The 17,074-nt window shown below is 40.7% G+C and overlaps 2 protein-coding genes across 2 annotated transcripts in view; both read right to left on the reverse strand.

Moving 5' to 3' along the window:
* SNX18 (sorting nexin 18) overlaps window positions 1–839 on the reverse strand; it is a 20,508-nt gene extending 19,669 nt beyond the window's left edge. The window contains exon 1 of the mRNA XM_026865791.1: window positions 799–839. Coding sequence (XP_026721592.1) covers window positions 799–839 — 41 coding nt within the window. The remainder of the gene's footprint in view (window positions 1–798) is intronic.
* A 12,908-nt stretch (window positions 840–13,747) lies between these two features.
* On the reverse strand, window positions 13,748–14,918 carry HSPB3 (heat shock protein family B (small) member 3). The gene is made up of 2 exons (XM_026865739.1): window positions 14,374–14,918; window positions 13,748–13,941 (listed from the first exon to the last, which is right to left on the reverse strand). Exon 1 carries the CDS (start codon window positions 14,842–14,844, stop codon window positions 14,395–14,397), a length of 450 nt encoding a protein of 149 aa, XP_026721540.1. The 5' UTR covers window positions 14,845–14,918; the 3' UTR covers window positions 13,748–13,941; window positions 14,374–14,394.
* Window positions 14,919–17,074: the final 2,156 nt, after the last annotated feature.

The following is a 17,074-nucleotide window of genomic DNA, read 5'->3' on the forward strand; positions in this document are numbered from 1 at the left end:
GGGGCCGGGGCGCCCGCAGCCTGCCCCGTTTCAGTGGCTCCCCCCGGGTCTTGCACGACACATCCACGACTCCTCTCGACCCCCCCCCGAGGTGTTTCGGCTCCTCTCCAAGGGCTGGCCAAGAAGCTTGCGCGCCTTCCCGGGGGCCTGGTTTTCGTTCCAAGTCTCCCGCGCGGTGACCGGGACGAATCGACAACGTCGCTGCCTTGGCATCTCTACAGGAGGTGCGTCGGGCAGGTGCTCTGGGGGGTTACGCTGTTTCTGGAGGTCCTCCTCCAGCTGGTTGTGGCCTACGAAGGAAAGTAAAGTTAGGGTTAGGAAGGTGTGCAGTTCAGTTTGTGGATAATGCGAGGTTTAGCCCTCTCGATAAAGGTGGTCATGCTGGTGGTGTTGGTTTTCTGTGGAACAGGCTCAAATCTCATCCCGGTGCTTTTTTTCCTGCCCTGGTCATTTCCCCTCATAACGCCTGTGGCACCTAGTCCTCTGTTGTCTAAATCACATGGATTCCATCCCATTAATCATCCCTGGATACAAGTTTCTCTCAAGATTTTTACCTGTTCACAAACAATTAGAAAGTTCTCTGGAGGAGATGTGCTTGTTTGGTCCCCAGCTCTTCAGGTTTTCCCATCAGCATCCTGCCAAATACACAGTTCTGCCTCATTTCTCTGACATAGTTCAAAGTGTATGTTATTTCTCAAAGGCCTTTGTGTCAAATAACTTGTCTTCATCTAGGGACAATTCACTGGAATGCTACAAGAGCCACTGCTTCCTTTCATTGCTGGTTTCACTGCTCAATACCTGCAGTTTGCTTTTGTTCGCTTTTTTCTCCTGACCTTCATTTTTCCAATGTTAGTGCACATATTATCACATCATTTTTCTGTTACTGTTGCTTGGCTTGTGTACTTAACATTTAATACATCGGTTCACCCCAGCCTAGCATTTTAACCCCCAATTCCTTTATTACTTAACTCTAGAAGTCTGTTTTTATTAGCCAATACCAATAGTGTTCAAAGAACCACATAGTTCACCACACAACCAGCTCCTCGCTGGCCAGCCCAGTGGAACACATTCATGTTGATCATCAGTGCCACCAGCTCCAAACCCAAGCACTAAATTTGCAGCAGCAAGTTTACAGAGAGCAATTCTGAGTATCAACATCAGTGCTAAAGTAAGAAGCATCAATCTTCTCCTGAGAAGAGAGCTGGCAGCTGCCCAGTATGGTGCAGCTGAAGACCTTGACTTCACACAACTCTGTTATGAAGGCTTCTGGGTTTCCCTGCCTGCTCAGTTGGTACTGGTGGAAGCACTGTGACCAGGCCTAGTCATGATTACTCCTCCCCAGCAGGCTCTGCGGAGCTTCTCAAGCCCTGCATCAGCATTTGTCACTGCTTTTAGAACTGCCAAAACTTTTTTTCCACCAAGGCTAGTGATTGTCAGTGTGCTGCCAGTGCACCATCAGTGTCTGCCCTTGACACAGATGTCGTTCCTTTCTGCCAAAGGCAGAGATGGCCATGGCACTTGATCCACGGTCCAGCGTGCTGCCCTCCACCCAGGTGGCCAACCTAGAGTAAGGACTAAAACCCTGACAGGAGGTAGATACAGATCGGTTTAACCTTGGTCTTAGATAATCTCAATTTCTGAGTACTGCAAATCAAGATAAGTGACTGGGGTTTTGTGTTCTTTCCAAATTTACTCCTAATATTGATCTGGAGAGTCTTGTGTACTCATGTGAACCCTCACAGGTTAAGCTACAGAAAATTAGCTCCTCATATGCCTTTTCTATATCACTTGTTGCTTTATATATATTTTACTGCACTTAATTCAATTCCTTTCCCAACCTTTTCAGTCCAATTCATCTTAATTTCAATGTCCTTGATCATTAATATTGTTTACTCTGAAATAGTCTTTTTTTTCACATGAGGTGCTGGGAATGATCCTAACCTAACTTGATTTGTGTAAATGGACACATTTAAGATTTGCTTTCATTGAACAACCTGGAGTGACAAACAAGATTCCTTCTGCAGCTGCAAAGCCAGTTCAGGAATGGGATTTTGCTGCTCCGAGTGGTTGTGCCAGTGCTGGTCATGCTGCAGCTGTCACAACCAGGACATGACAACGTTGTGACAAAGGGACCCAAAGAAGTAAGGGTCTGGTGATGGAGGTGGCAACTGTCCTGCTTCCTCCTGCCCCTCTGAAATGCTGGGGTTTCAACTCCAAGCCCCAGATTAAGGTTGACCTATGGGTGACACCCACAGCCCTTCACAAAGGGGTGGTGAGTTTGCCTTTAGGCTTCCCTCCAGGATGCGGTGGCCTGGCAGGGAGAGCCACTGGGTAAATGAGCCCCGGGTATCCCACATTAAGTAAACAAAGGTCAGGTGTCCCACTTAGGGATAAAAGCTGGGACCACGTTCAGGAAAGGGCAGTGTCTGTCTGTGAGGTGGAGGCACTTTGCAGAGTTCCCTGTTGGGGAAGAACCTCTTGCCTCCCTGGGACTGGGCTCCAGTCAGGTCTGGCTTTTGTAAGCGTTGGCTGTGTAGAGATTCAGTGTGTGGCTTCCTTGGCCTTATGTATTTAGTTTGTTGACTCGGTTGTCTCCCATCCCTTCTATGGGAGACTGCATTTCACCATTCCACCCATTGTCAGTCATGCAGTGTCGTTGTTGGGGTCAGTGGGGTTGATGTCCATCATGTATAATCTGATTGACTTGTTTGTATCCCCATAGCTCACCCATGTACTGACCCTTTTGTATCAAATACAATTTAGTTATTGGTTCATTTTAATGCTGGCTGTGTCCTTTATGCTAGGCCTAATAATTGGCAAAACACCTTCCTCCTGGATCTGATGTTTTCTTAGTAAGTACTGGTCCAGTATTTGTATCTTAAATAGTTGCAAGAAAAGGTATCAAGTTCAACAGGTGCAAAAACTGCTACCAGCAGAATTTGAAGGCATAAAATCTGTAAAGCTAATGAGGATAATATTTCTTAAATAAGTGTAAAGTAGTGAAAGTGTTATTCTCTAAAATATTCTGGTTTTATCTTGAGATTTTAACAAAAACTAAGTTATGTGAAATTGGGTTGTGTTTTTTTAGGCACTGATTCCATCAATAAGACAAAATTATGAAAGGAAAAAGTGTATTATATTATTTCCCTAGTGGACAAAACTGCAAAGAGAATTTGGAACAATAACAGGGTTGTAAATGATGTTTTCTGTCTTTTTCCCACTAGTGAGCCAACTCTGACTACCACTGAGTGCAGGCACTCTGTTGTAGATGTTAAAAGTGACATTTTTAAAAACTCAACAATTAGTTTTCAGAACCAAACTGCAAATTGGAAGCCACCCTAAAAAATATACTTAAAGGGTTTGAAGAAGCCAGCCTCTTAGGCCTTCAGCAACTATTTATGTTACCAAGTAGAAGAACTGGATTGACTGACCTTTGTTTCTTGCTGCTCAAAGTAGTATAAGTAAGGATTTTGAAATAAGAATAGCACATAGTGACTTACAGCTGCACAAAACATGTATGTGAACACTTTACTTGGTCAGGAATTTCTGCTGTCTTAATCAGGAATCAAACTTTCAGAGTCAAAGTGAATGTTATTCTGATTTTATTGAGACAGAAAACCTGTAATTCATGTCTATTATTTAATGTGTTCCTAGTGATCTGTAATTTGGAGGATGAAACACAGTCAAACTAAAGCCAAATATCTACCAATGTCTATATATTGGATATCTCATTTTAATTTGGAGTTCGGCATCTCAAAACTCTTGAGAATACATGCTGAAAGAGGTGTTTCAAAGCAGTATGATTTATTTTTCTGCTCATGTGCAGAAACTTAAAATAAAAAATTTGGGAACAACTTTGGGAAAAGGTGACAATTTTAGGCTACCTTGAATTCGAAAAAGGTGAATGAGTAGAGGCTCTGAAACAAAAAATGATAAAAGGGTTTATCACCTCAGTGTAACTTTTCCTTGAAGTCCCCAAATCCTTCCTTCTTTATTTTGTTAATTTTCCTCTATGCTATCACTTTGCTGCTTTAGTAAGAAAAGCAAAGTGTGTTTTCATGAGAGAAGATGAAGGTCTGGTTGCACTTAGACTTTTCATTATGATGATACCCTCTGTGGACCTTGGAAAAACTGTGTCTGGATATGAAACAATGACCTTGGAGGAAACACACTGAATAGTGCTTTGTGCAAGGCAGTGGCTACAAATAGACCAATTTTCACCAGTATAATTTCTAAGAACAAACTCAGTCAAATGCTTACTCAGTATGTGCTATCTTTTTTTTTTGTTGTTGTTGCTATTTGTGTTATCTCTCTAGATTATTTTGTTTTGCTGGTGATACTATCTTATCATAACAAGAAATGACTATTTTTTAAAACTATAGAAATGGATAATAAATTTCATGTAAAAGGAAATAAACGGATTTTCTTCTGTTTCTACATCACCTGTAACTGGAATGTAGCAGTTCAGGGTGCCTAGCAGGGCTGCCACTAGAGGGCACGAAATTATTTTAAACACTGAAGTTGCCATACTAAAAGCAAGTGGAGACTTTGAACTAACAAAGCACTGTAGAAAATGCAATAAATGTGACAAATATGTTATTCTAGGGGTATTTTTTTATATGATTAGCTTTTAACTGTTTTATGTTTTCAGGTATGATTTTACAAAACATTTATCAGAATTGGTGACACTATATAGTGTGTTATGGAATTTAGGAAAAGATGCAGTCAGGTTTAAGAGAAAAAATATTTTTCAAATAGGAGAATAAATTAAGCAGGTATTGCACATCTTTTTTCAAACCAGTTTGTGTAAAATTGGAGGTAGTTGAGTGGAAACACTGAGGTTCTTGTTTGAACTTTGCAGTACATATTAGCTATCTCAGCCCCAGTCTGTGTAATAGATGGCTGTTACTCAGAAATTCTCCACCCTCCATTTAATATTGCTTGGAATGCCTGTCTGTCTCCATTCCCTGTCTGAAGGGATAATATTTCATAACCATCTAAGGATGCTGTCAAGATAAATTCATTACGTTATATGGTTCTTCCATGCTGTGGCACTGGGGGTATACATGAGACAGACATTCTGATGATGCTGAGAGTCTGTTGTGGTTACAGACGAATGGGCCCTTGTCATCTGCCATTCCCTTGACATGCATACAGGCAGAATTTACCTCCTAAATGTAAAGACTGAGACACAGCAAAGGAGGATGCATGAGTTTGCTGTGCTCTATTCTAAGCTGCACAATTCCTTAAGGAGTAATCCCAATATATTTTTAATCCAATACCTTTCATGATAACAAACACTTTATAAAAAGCAAGACTGTGAGCTAAATGGGTAACTGGTAAGGAAATCCCAGTGACATCAACATCATGTCCATGTGCTGTATAAATGCGGCATGAAAATAAAGTTATCTCGGCAAAAAACCCATTGTATAAGATGAATAAAGTATGGTTTAGCATGAATGAAGCACTGAGCATTCATTCATGCAGGTATCTCTATTGTTACCCAGGAGACAGAAGTTGCAGAGAGGACCTCCTTAGTGGGCCTGTGTCTGTGTTAACTCTGGGGTTTATAATGGGAAAATAAATGCTGCTGGGTTTTAGAAATCCATATGACTTGGGTTCTGTGGGCTGAAGAGGTTCATGTCAACCCTGAATTTGCTCTGGCCCTGTGCAGAGTGGTGGCTGGCAGATGCTGGCTTCAGGGTGAAGGACTAGTCACTGGCAGGTCCTCAGATATACCTGTCAATTGATCAGGATGGATGAGCCTTAGCCTTGCCTTTATGTATCTATGAGTTTTTACCGTCCACTGTCAAACCTTATGAGAGTGACTTCTCAGTCTGGAAACCAGAACAAATTCTCACTACTTTAGGACACAGACCAGTTTTGATGGCAGTTTGGCTATCAAAGTAGTGGGTTGAGACCAGAGGCAAACCGAACACCACAAGGCTTCTTGCTCACTTCTGCCCCCTCAGGAATGGGAAGGAGAAAATAAAACAAAAGTTTAGGGAGTAAAAGTAAGTACAGAGAATGATGACTGACCTATTATGGTTACAGGCAAAAGTCAGACTCATTAGAGGAAGAAAAAGAACATCAATTTAATTCATACTCTAATAACATTTAACGAACAGAGTAGGACAGCAAGAAGTATTACCAGATCTTAAAAACATCTTTCCCCCACCCCTCCCTTCTTCCTGGGCTCAGCTTTGCTCCTGATTTCTTTATGTCCTCCCCTCCAGTAGAACAGGGGGCAGGGAATGGGGGGTCCCATCAGTTCTGCCTCTCCTTGCTCCTCAGGGAGGGGGGAAGACTCCTCACATTCTTCCCCTGCTCCAGTATGGAGCCCCTCTCACAGGAGACATTCCTTCATGAACTTTCTCTGACATGAGTCACCCCCACAGGCTGCAGACTCTTCCCTAATTTCTCCAATGTAGGTCCTTCCCACATGTTGCAGCCCTTCCAGTGCTGAACTACAACAGTGGGGTCTTCCCTCAGAGTCCCAGGCTTCTTCAGGAGCAGTCCCCTGCTTTGGCGTGGGGTCCTCCACAGGCTGCAAGTGGGCATCTGCTCCACCACTGTGGGGTGCAGGGGCACAGCCTGCCTGGGCTGCAGGGGAGTGTCTGCTCTGGCCCACGTCCTCCTCTCTCCTTTCTTTCTTCGACCTCAATGTTTGCATAGGTGTTTCCCTCATAAGTCCTCCTCACAACTCTCACTCCTACTCACAAGTTCCCCTTCTTAAATATGTTACTACAGAGTGCAGCCACCATCACTAATTGGCTTAGCCTTGGCCAGAGGTTTGTCTGACTTGGAGCTGGGGGATCTTTGAGAAGCTTCTCACAGGGGCCCCCACTGTAGCCTCCTCTCCTGCTACCACAAACCCCTGCCACACACACCAACACAGCGCAGAAGTATCTTCCATTCTCTCTCTCAGTGCTTGCATTTAAGATGAGACAGTGAGTTCTGCTATCAGGAGGCAGTGACATTAAATTCTGAGTGAGATCGCTGTCTTGTCTTCAAGGAAAAACATTTAGCTCGTGCTGTTGCCTGTGTCAACTCAGATGAGGATTGCTGAGTGGCTGAAAATGGCATTAAGTTACTCTAGAGTAAATGTTTTAACTTCTGGGTTTTGCTGGTATTTTGGCAAACATAGAGGCTTGGAAAGGATGAAGCAGTGAAGAAGGTTCCTGATATGTTTGGTTTGGTATGTGTATAGGTGAGAATGTCAATAGTGTGAATTCCTTATCATGCAGCCTGTCACTTCCTTATTAAACCCTTGTTTTAGAAGGGATTTACGTGCTGGAGACATATCAGGTATCCTATACCATTAGTGAAACCTGCCTGTGGTCATTCTGTATGCATTTAAAAGAATCTTTTATTAGCTACCCATAAATACAGAGCTGTATTCATATAAGCAGAATTATCTGAATGTAAAATATATTGTTATTAATGGGCAAGTGAAGGTAGAAATGGAAAAATTAAGAAGTTGATACAAGCAATAACAATTGGTAGATATGAGAAAAAGCTTATTAAAAATTATATGGCCAGTGGAACAACAGGCAGGACTTGCTCAGCAAGAAACAAAATCCTAACAACAGCTTAGATGAATATGGCATGAAGGTGACAAAACTGCCAGTGATGATCCAGGAGAGATATTAAATATATCTAAGGTTATTCAATGAATATTACTGCTCTGTATGTGGAAAAAATATATTGACAGTTTTTCATGTTGAATTCCTTTGTATTCTGTCAGTAACTAAAGAGGGTGTTTAGCAGCAGACGTTAAACTTTCGTATCTTTGTAACTCACAACATCAGGATAGTAAAAAGACTGTCCCAAGAGCTGTCCAGACTATTACTTTTAGTTTTAGGGTAAAATTTCTATCACTGACCAAATCTTAGAGGGCTAAAGAAAACCTGTTTTTTTTGGCCATGGTGATTATTAACACTCAAACAATTATGGAGTGATGTGATGAGTTTTCCATCAGCTGAAGTCAGTAAATAAAGACTTGATCTCTTAAATATGTGTTCTTTTTCAAGTATATTATGGGCTTAATGAGGAAATTAGCAAATGAAATGCTGTGGGGTCTGTTCAGGGAATCACACTGGGGGTTATCACTGATCCTCCTGACCTTTAAACCCATCAGTCTAGAAGACATAACTGTCTTCACACTGAAACCATTTCAGGCTGAACATTCTAGAGGGTCTCAGATAAATATTTTTATGGATACTATAATAGAATGAGTCTCAGATTTCATATTTCTGCAGTTATTTATCTCAGTCTTCTAATCTGCATTGAGTCCCTAACAGTTTCATTCCAGGATCAAGCCCTAAGGCTTCATATATACACTGAGGCAGAGACTGTATTTATGGTTCATCTTGTACAGTACATACTGATCATGACAGCAGGACTTGAATAGTTGTGACAAATTCACAAAAAATACACTTGAAATACTCTTTAAATGCATACAATTGTCACCACTGCTTCTCTCTGCCTTGTAAGACAGAGTACAAGATTTAAGTTTTTATTTGTCAAACCACACTCTGAAAATAATTTCCCTTCATTAATTTTTTCATTATAGCTATGATGTAATGCTGTCGCTTTTAGTTGACTTGGACTTACTTAAACCCAAACATCCAAACTCACAATTAGCTCATCACAGACAAAAGCTATGCCTGCTTTTAGTGCCTACATCACTGTGCTGCTGCAGTATCTGTGGAACAGCTAACTCAGGTATCCAGACTGAGAGTGGCATATCCCAGAAAATGAGGAGTAGAACTAATAATAAAGGAATTACTGCCACTGGAACCCGAAACGTCTTCTGATCCCATCTTACCTCTCATGTGAAGTCACACACATGCAGGGAACCACTCAAACGATCTGATTTGGACATAGGAATCAGCCACAGAAACGGCCAGCTGAGCTCTGTGCTGCATCGATACTGTGTTGGGAAAGGGCGAAATGCCAGCAGTCCTGGAGGTGGCATGGCAGCACCTGAGTGAGGAAGCCTTGCTGTATCAAACCAATTTCATGCAGAGTCAACAAGAGGGATGACTGCACAAGCTGACTAGTTTAAAGTGAATCAGTAAACCAGCTTGAGGTGATGAGGATTTGACTGTAGAAGTTTTGGGCTGGCTAGTTCAGATAGGCCACTCGGACTTTCACCCATGTCATCCAGCTCTAGTAAGAGCAATTGAAAGTTTTCAAAATTCTTCTATGGTATCTGCTTACATCATGGGAATGTACAATTAATGGATGGGAAAATTGAAGGGATGTGCAATTGAAAAGAAATGTAGCTGAAGATAGAGGGTGACTTACTCTTTCATCCTAGCACACCAAGGTACTCCTTTTTTACTAACAACATAAATTTTTTGAAGTGATTTTGAAATGTCTTTCTCAGCCCTTAAAAATGCTAATTTTATCAAAAATTCAAATATTTCTTGCAGAAGGTATGAATATTATACCTTAAAACCTTTACATACATGTGCTGGTTTCATATGAGATAATTTTTTCCACAGTAGCTAGTATGGGAGTATGTTTGGGACTTTGCTGAAAACAGTGTTGATAATACAGGGCTGTTCTAGTTACTGCTGAACAGTGCTTACATGGAGCCAAGGCCTTTTCTGACCCTCACACCATCCCAACAGTGAGTTGACTGGGGCTGCACAAGAAGTTGTGAGGGGACACAGCTGAGACAACTGACCCCAACTGACCACAGGGATATTCCATACCACATGACATCATGCTCAGCAGTAAAAAGGCAGGGGAAGAGGAAAGAAGGGAAAACATTCACAGTTATGGCACTTGTCTTCCCAAGTAATTTTCTACCCAATTACACATGATAGAGCCCTGCTTTCCTGGATATGGATGAACACCTGCCTGCCAATGGGAAGTGGTGAATGAATGCCTTGTTTTTGTTTGCTTGTCTGTGTTGCTTCTGCTTTACCTATTAAACTGTATCTCAACCCATGATTTTTCTCACTTTTACTCTTCCAGTTCTCTCCCCTATCTCGCTGGGGTGCGGTGCGCAAGTATCTGTGTGGGGCTTAGATGCTGGCTGGGTTTAAACCGTGACAATACATAAATGTGTATATGTTCTGAATCAGTTGGAGTGATTTTCCTGCTCCCAATCCTTGCCTGAGACACCTCTGGTGGGCTTCCTTGCTGGCTACATGCTGAGGCCCACCTAGTCCTACAGTTTTCTGTCTCCTGTCCTTGCACAGACCTGCCTGCTGCTGCATCTGCATTATCTGACAGGGCTCAGGAGCAGCATGCTTTGACAGCAGAAGAGCGTTACTCACTGGGGTTGGGGTCAGCCCAAAGCACGGTAAACACACCGAGGATCATAAGAGGAACTGTAAATGATTCTCTACTCACATCAGTTCTACTCGGGCAAGCAGCTGCTAGACATACTTCCTACTGAAAATGCTGGCATCAGCATATTACCATGTGGCGAAATAGTGTTACTTTTTAAAAGGATTGATGGGATTTCTGGTGAGGCTACAGCCCACCGTGGTGCAGAGAGCTGAGACCACCATGCTAGCACTAACCTGGACAGGGAATCCTGAGCTGTAGCTGTAGTGCCGTATTTCTCCATTTGTGAAAATACTTTTAATAAGGGATGATTTGTTTACTCTGAGCACAGCGGACAGGCTGGGATTTCTGGACCTGTGTTGGCACACAGGGACAGTACTTCTGGCTCCAGAGATAGCACAAGTGGGGCCAGCTCATGTATCTCTGATGTAACATACAGGTCTAAGTCCTTAGACTTAACCCCTGTGCTCAGAGTGTAGGGCCATTGAGATGCTGTCCTCTGGATGACAGGGGCCAGCTGTTGTTTTCTGGTAGTCGGAAAAGAGACGGTGCACTCAATATTTTCAGAAATATTCCTGCTCCCATTAAAAGCCAAATCTTGTAGCATTACTCAGGTGAAAAAGCACATTTTGTTTCCTGGCTATGAACCAAGTAAGGAACAGAAGACCTACCACTCTTAGAGGGAATGTTGCCACTATGATACCCCGGGGATTTCCTTTCCTCTTTTCCAGTGTCCAGGGCTGTAGCTGAGCAGTTACTGAGTGGCTGATGGGTGTCAGCCTGGGTTCACTGCACCACAAGTGTCAGATTGTGTAGAGAGATCTCAGATGCCTTGGATGCAGCAGAAACTATAAAAAGGCAACAAGTCCAAGGCATTGTGGGCTTCCTGCCCCCAGAGATGGATGACATGGAAATGTGTGTTTGTTACCTTGTTTTTGTAGACTCATGCTAATATTGAGACATTTTCTTCTTCTATGAAAGCATTTTTCACCATGCTTAGATTCATTCATGAAATATCTTTATCCATTTGGAGGAACAGTCTGATCAATTATGAAGGTAATCATTCACTGATGGTAATTGAGAAGGCTCCATAACACTCGCTCTGCAAGGCTTGAAGCAGCATTTGTCACTTATTCTGGGCAAGGACTTGTAGGCAGCCAATATCAGGGTTCTTAATTTAATCACATCAGCATATTTTAAGCTGTCTTAAACTATAGCTGTTCTGAAATCCTTTGCTGCTGATAAATTTCTCATTCTGCTGCCCATGGACAATATTAGCAGCTCTCTCTGTGACACTGACATTCAGTTCTAATCAGATTATAAAACATCACATACAATACGTGTAAACAGCTCTTTCAAGACAATTCAGAAATGCTCTGCGAAGTAGTTTGATGCTGTTCTGGTAAACACATAAAAATCGCCCAAGAACTGTTGATACACTGCCACTAAAAGAGAAGCACTTTGCGTTGTTCTTGGTGCTAAAATGCAGGAAGCCAGCGAGAGGTCCATACTCCAGCATGGTCCCTGTTACGCAAACACTCGAGTGCTGAGCCAGGGCAAGTTCCCATTCACCAAGGAGCATGGGCATAGGCTTTGTAAAGCTCTGGGTACAAAAGAAGGTAAAATTCACCTGTGTTCCTGCCATGTTTGGATCAGTATGTTCCGATGGTTTCAGACTGATGATGTGATTATATCTGGGTATGGAGTGATGTGAATAGACCTATGACAGAACTGTCAAATGCCAAGTTCTTCCTCTGGTTTTATGAGGCAGGACTGTGTACATAATCAGGGCTGTGTGTAACCATGGTATTAACATGTATAGAACAGATTATGTGATTTTGGCTGTCTGGTCTAATTCCTTGCCAAGTTTCCAGTAGCTTAATCATGACCTAATGTCAAATTATTAAATCAGTTATGTTTTAGAACTGCCTTTTCATCTCTAGGGCTATGAATACCATCATTGCAATCATAGCTAGAATAATTTTTATAAAACCCTATAATTTTAAGTGATTGAATTTACAGAATCCTCTGTAAACAGAAATCACCAAAGCTGATTACTAACTGGTGATCCTAAACTCTATCCCAACATTGCCATAAGGTGATGTGGAAACCATGGGTCTAAACTTGTAAGCTTTTATAAAATCGGTGTGTAAAGTTTAAATCCAGACCTGTATATAGAATTCATTTCTTTAAATCCATGTTTCATCTTCCATTAGATTCCTGTCTGAAGAAGCTTCTTGACCTAAAAGTGTTGAAAATCCAGATCTGATTTTCTACTGGGATCATTTATTATCTTAAACCAATACACAGATTAAACACAGGCAATATGAAGGGAAAGTGTGGGTTGACTGGAAATGTAGGGACATATGTTTTATATTTGGTTTGCTTTGTTAGAAAACATTAGGCTCTTGACTTCTGCTCCGTTCAAAAAATCAAATAATTGCACGGGATCAAAATTTACAGTCCAGACCTTATTCTGCATTTATTGTACAAATTCATTGTGAGTTTTGGCACAAATAATAATAAATAAAATGCAAGAATTGGACTACCCCCTTTTCTAAAATCAATTGCTTCAAATGTCTTCAAGTCTAAATGACCATGACATGAATCTTTCTAATGAATGTGCAGATTTGCAAGCTTTAGGGCCTTCATTTTAAACTAAAGGAACTCTCTGGTTTGAGCTAGTGAGAGCCTGGGTTTTGTTTATCAGATTTTTTTCTCATATTCTTAAAATTGTATTTGTATTCAGTTTCATTTGAATATGTTTTTAGTTTGTCCAAACAGCAGATGGCTATCATAAAGAGTCTGTATTTAACTCGGTACTTTCCATTCCACATTCCTTTACTATTCATAGCACAGCAGTCATATTCATCTCCAGTAGACATAAAAGGAGGCAGTTCGACTTGCAGCTGCAGATCTCCTCAAGTGTTTGAGTATTTACAAACTAACAGCATTTTTTTTTTAACGTTGAGAAGACTATATGCTAGATATATTGGGTGGATTTTTTTCATCTCTACCACTCTCATTAAATGAGAGACACCAGGACAGAAATTAAACCTCTGTGCATAGTAAGGAACTCTTACACTTATAATTAGACTCATGTAGAGCCCATGTTCACACAAGGAGTGTGAGAATGCATATAGGCAGAAAAATTTGCTCCTGAAGACGCAGCTATGGGATCTCAGCCTAAACTGTCAAGCAAAATGAAGAATTAAATATTCATCTGATTGAAAAACAAGACTACCTAAAATGCATAACAATAAAGGCATCTGTGCTAGAGTAATGCCTTTTTATTACCAGGACTTCACAAAGGAGAATTTGATCCTTTTGAGTACTCATAAGTAATACATTTTTTCTTCAGTTGCTAATCGATAGCAGAATATGCTAATTTTCTAAATGTCTTTGAATGTTTTCTTTCAAATTAATTTGTCTTTGACAGAAATTATCATTTCTACTTACTGTATGTTCAGCAAATGTAGTCAGTGATTATTCTTTTTTCTTATAGTTTCAAACATGCAACACACTTCTAAAAAGCAATCTCTCAAGGGTTTTTTTGTAAATGAGCTTGAACTGTGGAAATAGTGGTTTTATTTTTCTTGATAGTATCCTTCAGTTCATGTGCTTCTTCAGAGCCTAAGGAAGAAGAATTTGAGCTCAAAAATTACAAAAAACAGATTTTTTCAGAATGTAAATTAAATTTCTATATGACTCACAACCTGTCTGTTGCTTCATTAATGATTATGACTATGACATGCTTATTCCCTAGAAATGCAACTCCTCCTACTGAACTCATAAATATGCTTTATCTTCAATATGTTATCAAATAGATTATTTTTTTCTCTTGCTGTGACTAACCTAAATTTTATTCTGTTCAAAAAGCCCAGCTTTCCAACATGTGTGAAGCTAGAGGCAAGCAGTCTAACATTTCACATCAAACAATAAACAGCATAATGAAAAATATATACAAAGATTATCCTTTACTGTAATATAGCCACATGCTTATTACACTCTGCAGTGTTACTTGAATAATATTATTTTGTTATATTAAGAATGATTTTATCTCACCAATAAACTATGGTCAAGGTTCTAATTGTTTCCCACCGAGTTCTTCATTTCAACAACCAAAATGCCATCATGGCAGAAAAGCGCAGACAAGTCTTTGTTCTCCACTCCATTAGGTAATTTGTATTGTCTGGTAAAGCTTCTGGATATGAAACCGTGTTCATCCATCCTGGGTCCATGCTGAGCTTTGATCAGGAGCCAGCCTTCAAAAGTCTGAATAATGATATCTTCGGGGCGGAACTGCACAACATCCAGCAAGACCTGAAAGTGTGTGTTTTCCTCTTCCTGGCCACTCTTCCTGGTGCCAGCTATACTTTGTGTGATACACCTTCTGTTGTTCAGTGTAGCTGTGGAAGGGCCTGGCAAAGCATATAGAGAGTGGTCCAATTTGTGTGCTTCCAGCTCTTGGACAGCAAACTGCTCTTGGTAGCGTACAGGAGTTTCCACCCAGTGTCTTGTAACAGCTTCTGCCATTGTTGAGGCAGAAAGAGAAGTTGCTGCTCCTGTTGCTTTGGGAAAGCTGCAGAGTCAGAGCAAACTCTTCCCAGTCATATGCCTTACCCACAGACTAGTTTATCAGTTGATGTCGTCTTTCACTTTTAGCACAGGCAGAGCTTAACGTTAAATAGGGTGTGCTGTGCTCCAGTGCCAGGAGACTAGTTTCATCTTTTATCCACTAACAATAGAGCACTATTTATAGGGCTGGGGTCTTGAGTGGCTTCAACACATGCACAGCTTTCATGCATAAGCAGTAAAAGCAAAATGTTAGTGCACATCCAATTATTGCAAAATTGTGCTGTTTGTAGTTATGAATAATGAGAGACAAATAATGTGACTCTGATGGAAGTAGAAGTTTAATGATTCTGTTTTGCCAAGGGATACATGGCAATAGATACCAACTGTATTTCTTCTAACTGAAATATAAAGTTACTTGAGGAAGGGATTTAAATTAGCTTGACAGTGGGAACAGAGCAGATTTCAGGTTAGGTAAACTATAAAATTATGAAGTGCACTGAATGTTGTTGCAGAAGTTGCGCACAGGTGAAACACGGGCATGGTTAACCATGTTACTGGTGGGAGGAGGGAACCATAACCATCTCTGCCCGAAGGAGGGGGTGCCTGAAGGGCTAAGCCTGCAATCTCAGTGACCTAGAACACAGCAGAGCCTTCTCCAGTGTGTCAGGGGGTCAGACTCAAGAGTGCAGGGAGAATTATAGGGAAAGATCATGTTTCACAGCTTCTAGGAGAGGGCAGAATTATTTTTCCTCAGCAGAATAGTAAAGACAACTCCAAATCCTTAATGATATTACCTTGTCCCAGTAACCTTCATCTTCTGGGGCTTAACAGCTTGAATCTATGATCTCATCTACCACATGTGTCTGGGGAGCAAGATTGATGACCTCAAAAGCTGTCTGTGGTGTAATCTTATTGGTATTCTGTGATCTCAGGACAAATAGTACCTGCAAGTGTTAATAGTTTGGTTAACAAGATCTGAGATGAAAGTGCAGTGAAAAGGGAAAAGCATTTCCAAATTTCAGTATATTTGCTAGAAAATCCCTCTAGATGGGCTTGGTAATGTAAAGCAGAATGCATTATGGCATATGATGATGGAAACTATTTCCCTCAGTTGCACTAATGCTAGAAATAATCAGATGAGATACTTTTATTCCTTCTTGTTTGGCTACTGTTATTCAGAACTCTGTCACTCTCTTGTCCTTACATCTTCCATTACTGTAAAAATGGCAAGTCAGTTTATATAGGCTATTTGGTTGCTAATGGACTCACGAAGAAAGAGGCAGTTGAATTTCAATAGCTATCAGAAATGAGCTTCTGCACTGAGTCGACAGCAGAACAGGATTAGCAGATATATCTATAATTAAAGTTCTAGGGTTGCTATTTTATTTTAAACTCATGCAGGACGAATTGCAAGGTAAGGAAATTTTGAAAGATAGATCAAAGGTTCAAGATAACTTACATTAATGGCGAACCATTTAATTGAGCATTGTGAGAAGGAGAGTTATGATACTTTATTTAACTATTAGTCTTTCTTCTGTCAAACTGTCCTCCAGATATCATTTAAAAATGCAATTCCAAATGTATGGCTTGCTAAAGTAGTAATAAAAATAATCTGGAGTGTTGCCCATTATCTGTTAAGCAGCTGGTTTTTGTTTTGCTAGCCAATGATTCACTTGATGAGGAAACTTTAACCCTGAAATGAAGCACTGTGCCTGATTGGTTATGATATTATGCTTTTAGAGACGCTTAAAATTATTACTGTCTCTACTGAATTCTGTGATGATAGCCTGACTTATTTTACTTCAATTTTACACTTCATTAATAAATGCACTGTGCAGGAATACTGCATTCTTTTTATTTTTTATTTTAATTATTCCCATCTTCTCTGGGAAAAGGTAAACTTGCCTATACTTACATTGTAAATGAAAACAGAGATCACCACCTCAGTGCAGCTCACTGTGGGACAGTTATATTTATTCCCAGAAACAGTTGCATTAGTCTTTCAAATGTCTATGTTTAGTGCACTTGTAACTCTCTGTCTGGTCTAATTAGCAAGAAAGATGCTTTGAATACCCTTTAAATTCATAGGATCCCTTTCTACTCTGCAGGATGAGGAATCAGAAAGATTTTGGTAATGAATCCATTAGACTCTTTCTGCTCTCCCAACCTGCTCTCTCCTTGGTCCCAG

This window comes from Athene cunicularia (genome assembly GCF_003259725.1).
Source record: "Athene cunicularia isolate RWA chromosome Z unlocalized genomic scaffold, athCun1 chrZ_part1, whole genome shotgun sequence".
In the NCBI taxonomy this organism is placed as follows: Eukaryota; Metazoa; Chordata; class Aves; order Strigiformes; family Strigidae; genus Athene; species Athene cunicularia.

Bases quoted from the DNA above. Each gene is read 5' to 3' on its own strand.
- HSPB3 (XM_026865739.1), bottom strand. From the start codon at position 14,844: ATGGCAGAAGCTGTTACAAGACACTGGGTGGAAACTCCTGTACGCTAC.